At 40.9% G+C, this 16,674-nt stretch overlaps 1 protein-coding gene across 1 annotated transcript in view; it reads left to right on the top strand.

Annotated features, from left to right (window-relative positions):
• Positions 1-16,674, top strand: part of LOC109037425 (probable G-protein coupled receptor Mth-like 3) — a 23,732-nt gene continuing 7,058 nt past the window's right edge. Inside the window, exons 1-2 of the mRNA XM_019052086.2 lie at positions 1-1,361; positions 4,882-4,960. Coding sequence (XP_018907631.2) covers positions 41-1,361; positions 4,882-4,960 — 1,400 coding nt within the window. The 5' untranslated portion in view covers positions 1-40. The remainder of the gene's footprint in view (positions 1,362-4,881; positions 4,961-16,674) is intronic.

Consider the following 16,674-nt stretch of genomic DNA (forward strand, 5'->3'; position numbering starts at 1 on the left):
GACGTCGGGTCGCGGGCCACGGCTCTTCCAGTCGACCACGATGCGGCGCCTCGGCGCGGCCTGCGCTCTCGTCCTCCTCCTAGTCCCAGCCCTCGGGCTCATCGCGCGCAAGTGCTGTCACCAGGACCAAAAACTCCGACTCCTCAACGCCACCTCCGTCGAGTGTGTGCCGGCCACCGGGCACCAGCTCTTCTCGCACTTCTTCGCCTCGCACGCCGTCGTCTACGGCATCCCGCCGGCCTGCCCGGACCCGGAGCTCGTCGACCTCTCCGAGAAGTACTTCGTGACGTGCGTCGACGTCGCCGGCGACACCCCCGTGGGCCTCCACTGCGCCCAGCTCCCCAACTACATCACCCCCGCCCCGCGCGTCGACACCCTCAAGAAGTGCTGCCCCCAGTTCCGTCGCTACAACACCGCGCGGCAGACATGCTGGGCAGGGCTCCACAGCCCCACCGCCACCTCCGAGCTCCTCCGGGTCGTGTTCTCCAACTTCACCTCCGGGTTCGCGGACTTGAGCTTCGGGCCGCCGGAGTGCGCGACCGGTGACGTCTTGGTTGACCTGGTCGTTCCGCGGACCAGAGTCTGGTTCCAGGACAGCGGTTCCCTCCTCGTTCACCCTCTCGGAGTGGCCCATCCCACTCTCATCGTCCCGGAGAGCATGTGTGTGGACCTCGCTGACGATAGCGAGAGTGTTGTGGTCCGGACGTGCCAGGACTACAGAGTCGTCTGTCAGCTCAATAGGAAGCCGTGCGTTCGGAAATGTTGCCGCGATGGCGAATCGTTGTTCGGAGCTCGTTGCGAACGCTCGCAGCACGTGGCGGATCTGCAACTCCACAAAGTGCACGGGAGAGACAGGATGCCGATCCCGGTGCCTAGTGCGAGGCCGGCGTTCAGCTACGGCCTGGGGTGCCAGAAGTACCCCTTGAATCCCTACGAGGACGACGCGGATCAGAATTTCCTGCTCCTGAATGATAGTCTGTTCCTGCCGTATAGTTCCCAGGTGGTGCCTTCGGAGAGGTATTGTGTCGAGCACGTGGTTTCTCACTCGGACGAGCTGAATGGGACGCACGCCTTCGTGTGTTTCGGGGAGTATTTCCTCGCCGAGACGAGTTCCTGGCTGGTGACCTCGCCGCTGTATATCGGGATTTTCGTGCTTATGATCATGTCCTGCGTGTGTTTGTTGCTCACGTTCTTGGTGTACATGTGTATCCCTTTCTTGCATGGGAGTCTCCATGGGAAGACCCTCATGAGTCACATTGCGGCCCTCCTCGTGGCTTTCGTTTGTCTCACGATTCTCCAGAACGAGACGAATGGTACGAAGAAAGGAACCTTTCTTTCGAACGAAGCTTGCACAATTTTAGGTAAGAAACCTAAGTTCAGTCAGTATCTTAGTGACATAATATCAGTAAGATCTCAAGCTACTCTGAAAAAAAAACTCCGGCCGTGAGAGCCGCAATTACGGGCTATATAGACATTCCGTCCGTTTCGGGCGCAAAGGTGGAAAATTCCGGCTGCTGAAGCCGTAGCTTCGGCCTCTGAACCCGGAGCAATCAAAGCTACGCCTCCAGCAGGCGGGATTTTCGGCCTTTGAGCCCGGAACGGACGGTATGCCTACATAGCCCGTAATTGCGACTCCCACGGCCGGAGTTTTTTTTTTCAGTGAACTGTCAAAATCATTCAAACCGACGAGGCTGAAGTTTCTACGGGACTCTATTTTTCCTCGTTAGCACACAGACAAAACGGTCTGTAGTAGGACATATGACGTCATCTAGATTTTGGATCGGTACCAGCCCTGCGCCACGTCCGGTTTGGTGTCTGGCCCTGCGACTGTAGGGCTGGTACCAACACAAAATTTAGGTGATGCCACTCAAAGATCTAGTTCTAGAGTCATTTTGTCGAGCAGTATGACTTATTTCTCTTTAAAGAAAGTCTTGTTGGGTAGTTTACCTAGAGTTGGTCAAACTGCTCAACGCGTCATTCGTATTTATTAATAAGGGGCAATTAGTGTTGATCCTGGAAGTAACTTTCAACCATATGCCAAAGAAATTACGCGGGACTTTTGGTCCCAATAAAAGGGTTAAAATTCTAGTATTACAAGTATAAGCTTCTTTTCCAACTGGAGTATTTTCGCAAGAGAGAGAGGGGGAAAAACAAAAAAAACAGCAGCTTGTCGTCGATTTCGATCGCTGATTGACTCCTGTACCCTTAATAGGCATATCCATAAAAATTATATTAAGAAGTTTTTCTCAAGTCGAATCAGAATTTATTGTAAGTTTCAGCCGACTAATTTTTACACTAACTTTCGAGACGATTTTGAGATTTTCCTACCTTATACCGGCTTAGTGAGAAGATTAGTGACAAAATAACCAATCACATCATTGTTTGTTTACATCGGTATCTAAGGACTTCGTAACTGAGTGATTTAGGCAGTGATATCTTCCCCAGGATACTTTACCAAAAGACATCCTACCAGGGGAAATCTGTGTGCATTCTTCCCGCTCCGCAGATGGTCCATGTAGGAGGAGGAGGGGGGGGGCTCTTCCGGAAAATTCCGGATATATTAGGACGTCTTAGAAGAAATTTTTAGCTGTCATTAAACAAAAATTGTGTTGTATTAAGACATTTAAAGAGTGTCTCGCAGTCATTTTGCAGAACCCCGTCTGCTTTCCAAACGGAGCAAGTAGAATTCGGGGGGGGGGGGGGGACTATCCTGGCTCCCTCCTCGGTCCACCTATGCCAGCATGAGTGTAAAATAACACATGTACGGATGTAAATATCTAGGCCTTCCTGCGTGTCTAACATGCGGAGAGTATACGAACATTAAGTTGATATAGCCGCGTATTCGCATCTCAGATCATGAGATGCAGTTACGCGTTTTTGTAAACGAACTATCCGCGTGATGAATTAGCGGATTGTTGGTCTTTAGCAAACATATGAGAGACGGTGCATACCATTTACAACAGCGGAGTCCAAACAAAAGTGGCCTTCAGCGCTGATTTCTCCGCACATCTAGTCAGCATCGGAGCATTTATGTCCTGTTATATATGCTTAATCTGTGTTCATCATGAACATTGAACTGGATAATAAAAGTTGCGGTTCCACATTTCTCATCGATTTAGTTTTTCAAATATAGGTAATTCAAAGAGAAAGAGTTTCTAAATAAATTTTCACTGGCCCAATGAATCCACTGCATAATTGGCGGTATCAATTTCCTTAATAGACGCATTAAAATATTTGTCAAACATATATCAGTAAAATAAAATGGGGGAAAAACGAAAATTGGAGTCAGTCTCAAATTGTATGCGTCAAGTTTACTATGAAGGAACGTTTAAAACATTAAAATCATTGAAAGGTTCATTTATTTTAAGAACAAAAGTTGAATTCACAATTGCTCATACTGATCGCAGGATGCATGCTCAAAGTATTCTGTTAAGGATGTTTGTCTATGAGATTCTGAAAGGAGGATCATATTTTAATTTCTCTCTTTTCATCTATATTAAATGCAAAATGTTTCTTTCAAAGGAAGAACGCTGCGCCTATCCACGCAATGTGAAAATCAAACGACTTACTGCACATGCCATTTCCCCAAGATCTACAGAGTGGATTATTTTCAATTTATTTTCCTGATTTTTTAGGACGACTTCATTCATTTGACATATAATCGTTCTGATTTGTTGAAAATTCATCCTTTAATAGATTTTTTAATATTTAATTTTTTTCTTCCAATTTTAAATATTAAAATGAAGACAACAACTTCTTATAATTCTCATTCATTAAAATTCAAGAAGATAACTTGTCAAGTGAAGGGAGACATTCCAAGGAATCAGGCAAAAATATATAAAAAGAAAATGCAAAACCCACCCAGAAGATACTGAGGAAAAGGTGCGTAAAGTGGTTTGATTGCAGGGGGCATGTGAAAACATACCGGTCTCTCTCAAATGCTATACTTCAACAAATTGATCATAATAAGGACGTCAGAGTGCAAAAAGATATTTATAAATTCCTCATGCAACCTATCGATTATACGTCTGTCCAAAATGCAGATTATCTGCCCACTCTAACGTCCACCGTTCTTATCTTGTATGGATTCCTACCCCTACTCATATACTCTGCATCACTTATGTGTTTTCTGGCACGCAAATAACACCGTGGACAAAATATTCAACATAAACTAAAAATGATAATTGATAACCACGAGACATTTGAAAATTTCATGGATCAAGAAAGTCTTAAGTTTTTTAAAGGGGAGAATCCTCATAAATATGCATTATACAAATCATAAGATCATTCCTTGCTACCTACACGACTTTTGAAAAAAATAGAGAAAATCACTTTAAGGCTCTATATACACTAATTTAAAATAACCATCCTGCATTTTTCTGCCAAATGCAACTGTAACATAAGAAAGTGTGCGAATACAAAAATCATGTTACACGCCTCATAGTTCTCACCGGTTCACAAAAACTGAGGCACGTGAATTTTCTAGGTTCTAAAAATGAAGACTGCAAATAAATTCCATGCCCAGGTCTCTATACAAGAAAATTAAGATATTTCGTTCGGAAATTAACACGTGTGAAAAAAAGTGCAAAGCTAGGTGACTAAGTCTTTTGTTATGGGTCTTTGATTTGTCTCTGAATGCCAGGAAAAAACAAGAGTCAGCAAACATTTAGATCCCGGATGTTCGGCTAAGCAATGCAAGAGTAGATAGAATGTCAGGCTCTGCTTTACGAGCTAGCACATGATTATTTAGGAGAATATAAAGTGCCAGGGTACATGTTTGTGAGTTATTGACTTTTAGCAGCTTCATAGATTGACAAAATGTTTTCACTTTGAAAAGCATTCTTTGATTGGTACATAATTCTTCCCTTTGTTTGGTTTCAGGATATCTCCTTCATTACACATTTCTGTCTGCATTCTTTTGGCTAAATGTCATCAGCTTTGATATCTGGTGGACTTTCGGGTAAGGAACTAAATAATTCACGTACTAACTTGATTTAATGAAATGTATCTTTACTTTGAAGGATGAAACCCCTCAGTCGAGTTGAAGTACGAGCATTGCCTCCCCAAAATATATTAATACAGATTTTAAACTGAAACAATGGAATTTTAATTATTCTATGAGGCAAAGTGTAGTAAGTGCGATTGCCTGTGATTTGACCATGGTAGATTCTCTGGGCACCATATAAATAAATGTTGGCTGTCTATATTAGCTGGGGTGACGGGGTGCTCTGTAGCACTTCGGATATCCGGCCCCACGGGCCCCCTGGGGATTTTGGTTTTACTTTCAGGTCCTTGAAGTATAAAAAGTAGATTTAGACAGGTCCTAAGCCTGGAATTTTGGGTGTCATGAGGCCCTTTTTTAGGATTTGGGGGTCTCCAATGACCAGCATCTCGGGTCGCTGAGTGCTATTCTGCAGCCTGACCATTGAAACTTTAACTGGCTTTGTTGGCAAGAGAAGACAAGACATAATAGCCCTATCCACGCCGTGTATTACATCGATTTTCGATTCTTGTCTTGCCGACATAAATTTCAACAACCAGGCTGTTGATGACATCTGAATGCAGATTACAGGTGCACATATTTAGTGGAACTCGATAACGCCGGGGTCGTTTTGAATTTCCAATCGTCTTTGTCAATCCCAACGCAGTTTATAGGATGGTTTTCCTAAATTCTAAAAAAATTGAAAAAGGAGACCCTCAAATCAAAACAACAAGAGGGGAGACAGAGCCTCTCCAATCCTATTTTCTAGAAGTATAAAAAATATTTGTTATAAAGTGCACTATGTTTGATCATTTTCGTTCCAAGTTAAGGAAAGAAGATGGCCACTGGCCAGATACGTGAAAATGAGCGAATCAGATCCGCTTGATGGAGCCCGTTAATGGCTAGGGGCGATCATCCTCCGACGTCACACACCGCGTCTCCAATTTTTGAGAGCATGTACACTCCAAAACTGAAAAGGTTATCCACAGGGCAATAAACTAGTTTCCCGGTTCATGGCGGTAGACCGCGCGTCGCCATGATAATTCCATCACGCAGGTCGGTAACTCTTTGTTACAGGGTCGTCAAATTTTTCACTGTTTTAATTATTGAACTGTAACCAACGAGAATCAAGGTCAAGAAGTAAAATGGATTTTTTTTCTCTATCTCTGATATATCCATTTTAGCTAACAATAAGTAACTTTTCGCGGAAAAAAAAATGGACAACATTTTTTCGTCGTCCATACATTTCAATGAAGTTTAGAAAATGAAAGTCAAGGTTATTTAAGAAGTTACCTAAACGGTGCATTGCGTTGATCAAAGTAATATGCACTCATAAGTGCTATGACACTTTTATACCTTCCTATTTTAGAAGAAGCACAAGCTGGTCCGACAAAAAAAGGGGACAAAAACAAACCTTTCTTTACAGACCGCCTTAATCTGAGATGTCTGAAGAGGCACCCAGTCGCTGGACCTGTTCAGTGATCTATTTTATTTTTTCTCTAGTAGCGTAAAATTATAAAATAATTTTTGCACAATGTTCTTTTAAGTTAGAAAATAAAGAAAATTATAATAATTTATAATGGTAAAACTTCGATATTCGGCTAGGTGTTGCAGAGCGCCAGAGAATGCTGTAAAAATGGCTTTTACAAATAAACTTTGATTTTAAAATGTATGTCCCTTAAAAAGAATCGCCGTCCCAAATTGGCTTCTGCTAGTCTCTAAAATTGTCGCTTTTTAAAGGAACAAAGACCAGTCTAGATATTTATTTCCACCCAGGAAAGTTCAAGCTTAGTTTTAAAGAATTCTACTGAGTACCGCGTAGAAACTTTAAACAATCAACTCACCTTCAATAACTCCTTGCCGCTCATATGGGTATTACTTCACAGTTACAGCCGCTAACTATAGTTACTTTATGGACCGATCATGGATATAAATTCAATGAAAAACATTTTAAAGTGGTGATTGTTCATACTCTTCTGATGTCAGCGGCACGCAAGACCCAAAATAACGAAGCAGTTTAGCAACAGCGTGGCAGACACCTTTTTAAAGCGTAACTGGTCGAGGGCAGGGGGTTCAGTGCAACAACAATAGAAATCAATTCGTTACCGCACGCCGAAAGCTTCCTGTGGCAAGTCCGTTGAAATAGATTCTCGTTGACGGAACTGGGAAAAGCTGGGAAGAGATTGATAGAGGGTGGAGAGAGGTGCGACGGAGAGCCGTACACGGAATGGGGGGACATCTGATCCAGAGGGGGGTTGCGGTTGACCTTAGGATGCTCTTCATTATCACCAAGTACAGCATAGTCAAGGGAATCCAACACGGCAGTTGTCTAACTACTTTTAGGGTCTTAGGGTGGAATGAGTCGAGCTGCATATCGTCCAGTTGAGTGTTCCAAATTTTGACTCTCCTTCAAGACTTTTTATCACGTTAGTTTTACAAGAAGGTCCAAAATTTGTCGTTAAAGCTTAATAACTTTTTTAATATTCAACTAAACTCAAAAAGGGTGGACATTATGAGTAGAGCTGAGCATCCTCTACCCAAATATTATAGGGTTTTTGGGATTTACTCTACGACTGAACTAGCAGGAGACTTAAATAGACCGCAAACCGTGCAATTTTTGGGTGAAAATACCTGGCCTCAGAAGTTTTAAAATGCAGGAGTAATTAGATTTTTTTCGATGAAGCTCTCCAAAAGTTTAGAGAGCGTATAGTATGATCTACAACTTAGGTAACATCCCGTGCATTTGATTAACCTACTTTGAGTCGATACTTTCATCGTATTTTTTTTTCTAATGCCGGTGCTTTCTGTCCATTCGAACGAGTACTGATCCACACCCATCAGTCTCATTACTCAGTGGAGTTCATTGTTCCCAGTGCTGACCGATATTTGCCATTTTAACGTTCACGAGATAAGTGGAGAAATACTGAAACGCACATTTCGGCAACCCTGATTGCAACTTTTACAGTTCCACAGTTCCTCGACCAACTCTACAATGTGAGAACCATGCTGAGAAATACCCCGTGCTGTCCGACATTTTTGATATGTAATACCTCACCAGTCACCAGCACGATGGTGAAACTGCAGACGTGAGTATTTCAGAAAGCACGCTTTTTCAGGAGAGCAAAAATCTGTCTGCATTCCTCCTTATTGTCATTAGAAGGGAGATAATTCTTGAGGATAGCAAGGATAAGATGCTTTTTCGGAGTTCATCAGCATCTTGAATAATGTTTCAAACTGTCAGAAAATCCGGCAAAAATACCGCGATTCGCGTTTTCGGCACTAAGAATTCACACTTATTGACGAGACGCGCATTTTTGCAATTAGTGTTTTACGTAAACCTGTTGTTGACCAATTTTGATCATTTAAAGATCGAATAAAGTTGCCACCACACGGCGCGACGCAAAACGCGCTACGATCGCTACCCTGAAACATGGTTGCCGCATATTAGTGTTTAGGATATTGCCTACGGTTTAAACTATAAAACAGTTTAGTGCTCACATGCAGTTAGTGGTTGAATGGCATTACCTAAATTTTGAGTAGGTGTCAGCTCGGCTCGGTTGATATCTAATCCTGCGACTCTGCAGGGGTTGGTACCTCCCCAAAATCTAGGTGACGCCACTCATACTGCCGTGCTAAGGAAAAACGCCGTATGAACATTCGAGAGTTGCCAAATTTCCTTTGATAAAATGTTTATTTTTCAGGCAAGTTATGAATATTTTTCCTTGAAAATTTCAGGAACTTTAGGTGAAATTGCGAACAAAATTATATGAAAAATTGGAAGAAAAATATTCATATGTTTACCAGGAAATTTGTATTTTATCAAATGATGTTTGGCAACGCCTGAGGGCTCATACGGCATTTTTCCGTAGCACGGCAGCATAGGACTCAACCCTGGAGTCGTCTGTTTTCTCCTAATTGCAACTATTATTCTCCAGGTAAATAAGGTTATATCTCGATCGGTCTGGTCACTTTCACCTAGTTAACTTAGAAGATATGTTTGCGTAAAATAAAATTAGAGTATTGAAGTATCCCACACATGCTCACAGAACTGCACCCTCTTTGTTCATAGTATCTATGTGTTAAACGTTCTATTCTCTCCTCATTTGGCTTGCTCCCAAGCCACACTTTACTGTTGGCAATAACTGCAATTTTCACGCTATGACTAATGATTTCGAAAAACTGTCGCTCTGGAGGACGTCACCTACAGCTCCGTCTCTTTGTCAACACATCGATCAACTATTAATTTTGATGTTCGGGATGGTAGGGTGTGTGTTTTTAGGTCCAACGCATATTTGCTGAAGCTTCCAGAAATATGAATTCTGATACGATGAGCTTAAGATAGGGTAAGAAATTAAGAAATACAGCACATATTTTCTCCTGAAAATTTTACCCAGAACACCAGAGGTGAGGTGTCAATGATTGATAATCAATATTTCCCTACGAAAATAAAACGGAAAATTGATAATTCGAAAAACTTTTTCGCCTTTGAAGCCGCACAAGAAAATGATCAAATTTTCTTTAAAAAAGTCTCTTTTGCACGTCAAGTTAATTTAGTTGCGGACGCGTTTCGCTCCCGCCCGTGGAGCATCATCAGCGCGGCTTGTGCTGATGAAGTCTGGTACAGTCGCGCTGATGATGTTCCACGGGCGGGAGCGAAACGCGCCCGAAACTAAATTAACTTGACGTGAAAGTGAGTCTTTTTTAATTTTTTTTTGGAATATTTCCCTATTTGAAGCTGTGGTAAAGAATCGATCATTAGAGTGCTCATTGCGAACACCCTGTTTATCGATCCTTTTCCATAGGTTTTGATGGCAGATCAATCGTATCGCAAAGCACGCCAAGCCACTGCCAGAACACGCTGAACGTATCGAAATACTCGGAATATGCCATCAAATAGATCGTTTTCGATACATCAAATAGGTGAGATTGTATCGATATCGATTGGTTCAATATGTAAACATAGCCTCAAAAGTCAACCGAGTAATCTGAGGAAACGAGGTTTTTATGATGAATTTTTGATTTTTATGAGTACTAAATAGCGTCACAAGGTGAAATAGTTAGGAATTTTCTCATTTTCAGCTTTTCCGACTGAAATCCCGAAAGTTTTGTTTGAGGTTATGTTCTATTGTTTTGAACCAAACGATGCATCGAATCACTATCGAAAACGATCTATTAGTTTCCTGAACCCGTTGATCCATCCATGAAAAGTACCGATAATCTTGAGTCTTGACGCAACATTTGGGAGTAACTCGATCGAAACACAAGTTAAATTATATAAGTAGATCAGAATTCATTCTTTCCTCGTGAAATGAATGAGACATCTCGCGGGGAAAAGAAAATCTTCCGGATTTTTCGTCAGTTCGTGCGCGCGCATTTGACTTCATTGTGGAAACTAATCAGTCGATTATCTTGAACGGCATGAAATCCATCCAACATCTTCATTGTTTCCACGCTTCATCACTTGACTCCCGTGACTCGTGCGATTAGTTGCGGTTTTTTTTTATTCCCTTTTTTCTCTCCCTTTTGGCTGTCATACGATTGTTACACAATCTACGTAGGTTATTTGTCATTTCTCGATTTTCAAACGCTCAAACAAAGTGTCAAATGAAAAGAGCCCTTGCAACGTCTCATGCACGCATTGCGAGTCGATTCTTGGGGTCACAGGAACAAGTTCTGATAGATGTGATAGGGTTTATTTAGCAAAAAAGATCTATTTCGTAATACACCTGAGCAGCTTTTCAAAATAGGCGCTTCTACTTTAACGTCATAGTGAGTCGTCAGAGGTGTTTCGAGTCTAAAATAAATATATGCAGAAGGTATCTAAAAATTCTCCTTCATTTTGCCGTGATACCAAAAAACTACATTGGAGCTCAAATAGTTGCATGGTCAATTTACTCTTCCTATTCAACGTTATAGTTACGGAAGTATTATAATTTTATTCGTGTTAGCACGTTAGGTCATATCGAGTTATTTCAAATTCACTCCGCAGCCTCATATTGCGTCTTGAGAGTTCTACGTCATAAAATTCCATCCAATCCTTGTGCAGTTCAATGCTGAACAGTTTCGACTGCGTACCATGCAAAGACGCAACAAATGTATTCGATAGCTCCCTCCAGTCTCTAAAATGTAGAGAAACATTTTTTGGGAAAGCCCTGTCAACACAACTAGCAAAAGTTCACGGAACTTTCCGCGAAAGTTAAGTTTCGTAAACCTATCTCTGTGTGAGCAAGGCCTTCCATGTTTGGCGCAAAGCGTGAAGTATTCTGACAGTCCTGTAGGCGCTATGCGTTTCACGCCGACCGCTGCCAAAGTCACTGTGTTTGGCGCAATGCGTGAAGTATTCATGCATTCTTGTAGGCGCTATCCGTTTCACGCTGACCTCAATGACTGCACCATGTTTGATGCAATGCGAGAAGTATTCGTGCAGTCTTGTAAGCGCTAATATGTGTTACGTTACATGCTGATCGCCGCGCCGAGGGCTTCTCTTCTTCATCTCAAGTCCTCGTTAACATTTCTCTGTAAGTCGCGCCGTTCCAGGCCAAATTGCGTGTTTGGTTTCTCTCTTAACTCGACTAATTGAAGATACTGTCTCTTGTATCACTAAGAGATGACAAAATTAGAAATTACTATACTCTCAGTAAATGAGAGATTTTGTCGCCTTTTCTCGTTTGTAATTTTTTTTTTGTCTAAATCTGATTTTTTTATACCTACACTTAAAAAAATTGCAAATTTTTGCCGCCCCTTAGATTTGCCGCCATGGGCCGCGGGCCGCGGCCCATGTGGCCACCCCCTTAATCCGGCCCTGTGCAACAGCTCCGAGCCTTTCTTGACTAAAACCACCCAAGATCATGTCGAGTCAGATTCACATCACAGCTCATTTACACTGCATTTTTGTGTAATCGTTGACTCCTGAGCGATTATTTTCTTGAAGATTCAACATGTGGCACCGTGCTAACAAATCCTCTCCTCGAATTTAGTCATATTAATCTTCTTAGTGCGATTAGCGATAGGTCAGTATGTCCGTTTGACCGTATGGTTTGAATAGACTCTGTAAGTCGTAAAAATCAGGACCTCTCTCCCGTCTTCTTCCGATCGATGGTCTGGGTCCTAGCAGCCGATCCTGCGTCCATCATTAGAGTAATGCTGCAATGAGTTTCGTTTTTCGCCAAGATAACGGTTCGGCTTGTATTCAATTTTACTCCGTCGCCGTTGATTGATTAAATCGATGATTGTTGCCATTCTGAACAGAATCATTTTCATTTTTTATTTTCAAGAGATGGTTTCAACCGGTTTGACAATGCAGAAATCTCGTAGGATAGCAGTAACGGCGCCTTACTACGATTTTAGGAAGCGACCATTTTAGCGAGACAGAGTCATTTTTTGGAAGCCATTCAATGACAGTAAATAACTTATTTTCACTGGTACCAAAATCGTCTTCGCCTGATCACTAAATTTTGCTTACCTCGACCATTTCGCAATAAACCGCTCACGGTGCCCCTGAACTCACTTTAAATGCGACTTTGTTGTACATCAAAAATTCAAGTTGGAGGTTGTAGTGGGGTACTCCCTGATGGGTTTTTGGGCAATTTCGAAATAGGTTGTCGGAGCTCCTCGAAAAATAATCGCATTTTTGTGGTTTTTTAGGGGTAAAATAGCAAAATTGGCCTCCGGGCGACAAATTAAACCCCCTCTCCCTCATCCTTGCCTTGACCGATCTGAATTTTTAGTATGTTTTTACCTGGTATAAGATGGGACTTTTCTGAAATTTTCATGCCCATACAAATTTTTTTGCTCCCGCGGCAGCGTTGCCAAGTTGCGGACTCCAAAATATCGAATTTAATGATAAAATGAAGGTTTCGGAGTGTGATTTCCATTCAAAATCAAAAATTCAAATTGTAAGTTGTAGTAGGGTACTGCCTGATGGGGTTTTGGCCAATTTCGAAGTAGAGTGTTTGAGATTTTTGAAAAATAATCGAATTTTTGCGGTTTTTTAAGGGTAAAATAGCACACTGAGCACGGGGCGGCAAGTTGAACCTTTTCTCTCTCATCCTTGCCGTGACCGATCTGAACTTTTAGTATGTATTAACCTGGTATAAGATGTGACTTTTCTGAAATTTTCATGCCCATACAAAATTTTTTGCCCCCCGCGGCAGCGTTGCCAATTTGCGGACTCAAAAATATCGAATTTGATGATAAAATGAAGGTTTCGAGGTGTGATTTCCTCCAAAATTTCACGAAAAATGTGCAATCTGAGAGTTTCCGATAAGAAAAGGCATACTTGAACAATTTAGAGTTGCAGTGTTGCCAGCTTTTTATTTAAAATTCGTCAAAATGACCCAAATCGCGTTGCAACCTCGAGCGCTGGATTTTTATTTCGTTCAGAATTGGTTATTACGGTTCTTCTGTACTCTATGCATTTAGGTACCATGAAAACTATGCCATTACTTACTTGATGGGTGCAGCTAACTCAAAAAGGAGGCCGGATAAAGCGATGAGTCGGGGGAAAACGAGCGGTTCGGGTTGACAGAAAGTTCTTAAATCTACTCCATCACCAGAAAGTAGAATTTGAGAACTTTCTCCCACCCCCCAAACCTTATCCCTGTTGCAGTCAATCCTTTGAACATCTGATCTGAAATTTTGCCCCCGAATTTTTACCAAAAACATGATGTGTTTTTGCACAAAAACGTGTTTTTATTTTTCATGTTTTTGGTAAAAATTCGGGGGCAAAATTTCAGATCAGATGTTCAAAGGATTGACTGCAACAGGGATAAGGTTTGGGGGGTGGGAGAAAGTTCTCAAATTCTACTTTCTGGTGATGGAGTAGATTTAAGAACTTTCTGTCAACCCGAACCGCTCGTTTTCCCCCGACTCATCGCTTTATCCGGCCTCTCTTTTTGAGTTAGCTGCACCCATCAAGTAAGTAATGGCATAGTTTTCATGGTACCTAAATGCATAGAGTACAGAAGAACCGTAATAACCAATTCTGAACGAAATAAAAATCCAGCGCTCGAGGTTGCAACGCGATTTGGGTCATTTTGACGAATTTTAAATAAAAAGCTGGCAACACTGCAACTCTAAATTGTTCAAGTATGCCTTTTCTTATCGGAAACTCTCAGATTGCACATTTTTCGTGAAATTTTGGAGGAAATCACACCTCGAAACCTTCATTTTATCATCAAATTCGATATTTTTGAGTCCGCAAATTGGCAACGCTGCCGCGGGGGGCAAAAAATTTTGTATGGGCATGAAAATTTCAGAAAAGTCACATCTTATACCAGGTTAATACATACTAAAAGTTCAGATCGGTCACGGCAAGGATGAGAGAGAAAAGGTTCAACTTGCCGCCCCGTGCTCAGTGTGCTATTTTACCCTTAAAAAACCGCAAAAATTCGATTATTTTTCAAAAATCTCAAACACTCTACTTCGAAATTGGCCAAAACCCCATCAGGCAGTACCCTACTACAACTTACAATTTGAATTTTTGATTTTGAATGGAAATCACACTCCGAAACCTTCATTTTATCATTAAATTCGATATTTTGGAGTCCGCAACTTGGCAACGCTGCCGCGGGAGCAAAAAAATTTGTATGGGCATGAAAATTTCAGAAAAGTCCCATCTTATACCAGGTAAAAACATACTAAAAATTCAGATCGGTCAAGGCAAGGATGAGGGAGAGGGGGTTTAATTTGTCGCCCGGAGGCCAATTTTGCTATTTTACCCCTAAAAAACCACAAAAATGCGATTATTTTTCGAGGAGCTCCGACAACCTATTTCGAAATTGCCCAAAAACCCATCAGGGAGTACCCCACTACAACCTCCAACTTGAATTTTTGATGTACAACAAAGTCGCATTTAAAGTGAGTTCAGGGGCACCGTGCGCTCAGTTCAAGTATAAATCAGCTCCAAAAATTGCAAAAAACGATTATTAGGGTCCAACGCAGTCTTAATACATTTTTTTTTACCTTTCTGAGGGTTGACATTGAAGGATTTCGGATTTTACAAAAGCTACCCTTCTCCGGAGTACTCAATCGCCCACTCATTCTCACAAGACCCAAAATAATAAAACGAAAATTTTTTGGCACCACTACCTATCGGTCCCTCTACAAAAATACAACTTAACAATGTGTCAGAACATTTTGAAAACATCGAAAATTCTAGCTTCCATCAGTTTTTTTTCGCTATTTGCACTTTTCCCCCCTTATAGTGGGTCATTTTTAAACTGAACGATGAACCTACCCCTACTTAAATAATTTTCTCCCAGAGGATAAGATCCCTTCAGACAGATGTCACAAATTATGACGTACAACAAATGACATTAAACTAATTTTCAAAATCTTGCATTAATCATTTTAACGGTCACGTAGGCGCTGACCTTTCGCGGTACGATCTTCATCTTTCAATATTACGCGTTTACGTAACTCGTCCCTCGTAAAAACGAGCGGGACTTTGTCCTTGACGCGGATGGGTGTAACGTTTCGTGTTAAAACCTTATTGCTGACAGCGAAGACAAGGGACTCGATACCACAACTAACCTAAATTATTAATTGGAGACTAATTTCCTGTCTAGGTACTGTCGGTTCTGAGACAATATTGGTTCTTACGACGCTCTTCGCTCGGTGTTGATTTCATCTTCCCGTCAGAGTGACACGTGCTTCTTGGGTGGGAATCGCAGGAAGTTGGTGTAGGTTATTGGCTGGTTTTCTTGAGAAAGTTGGCTAGGGGTTGTGGTATTTATACCGCGGGACATTATTTCAGCGCTGCGGGGCTTATTAAGGTGAGATTGTAGTCAAAAAATCGAATTTTGTAACATTTTTTGTTTATATTTTTTTCTTATTCTACGTATCTTCCTGAGTATTTTGGTATATAATAGTATGGGGTTTGTAGGAAAATTAATGAACATATCAGCATTTATATGTGGAAAAGCAGGAATCCAAAAATTTCGATTACAAACGATCATATATATAGCTTATATAACTTATATATATAATATTATATAAATTATATAATATATATGTTATATATATTATATATAAATATATATTATATATTATATAAAAAAAACTTCTTGTTTCGCGGCGTGATTGTTTATGTGTGGATAAACTTTTCAAGGTCAAGGTCAAAACCATTTAAAGACTTTGAAGTGCTCTCCTGAAAAATTGTGATTTTTTACCTTTAGGTACACTTTTCTCGGGAAATATTTGACCTAGAAGGCTCATTTTTTTTTAAAAATTTCGGATTTTTTAAACTCTACAGGTCTAACCTGCTTAAAATGTTGAGTAACAATAAGATTATTAATGAGACTCAAATAGAGAAGGGAAAAAAGTAAAATTTAATAAGTTTTTTCAAAACCAAAAATAAAATTTAAAAAAGTAAAAAAAAAATTTAAAAAGTGGTTAACTCCCATCTCCTTATTATGACACATATGCATGCCAAATTTCAACTTCCTAGGGCAGATGATTCTCTCAAAAACTGTACCTGAAGTTGACCAAAATTACATGGGGAAAGATAGGACTACAATCTCACCTTAAAATGTATTAGAGCTCTAAGATGCAAAATAAGTTTCTTCGTTTTCAATAAAACCTCCGAGAGAATACCAACTTCATTCATAAAAATTCTGCCAATTTTCCAAGCAAGAAAAAAATTTGTGAGACTCGTTTGAAAGCTGATTTTCATCCGGTTGTTTTATGGTTTT

Source organism: Bemisia tabaci, chromosome 5 (genome assembly GCF_918797505.1).
Source record: "Bemisia tabaci chromosome 5, PGI_BMITA_v3".
Classification (NCBI taxonomy): Eukaryota; Metazoa; Arthropoda; class Insecta; order Hemiptera; family Aleyrodidae; genus Bemisia; species Bemisia tabaci.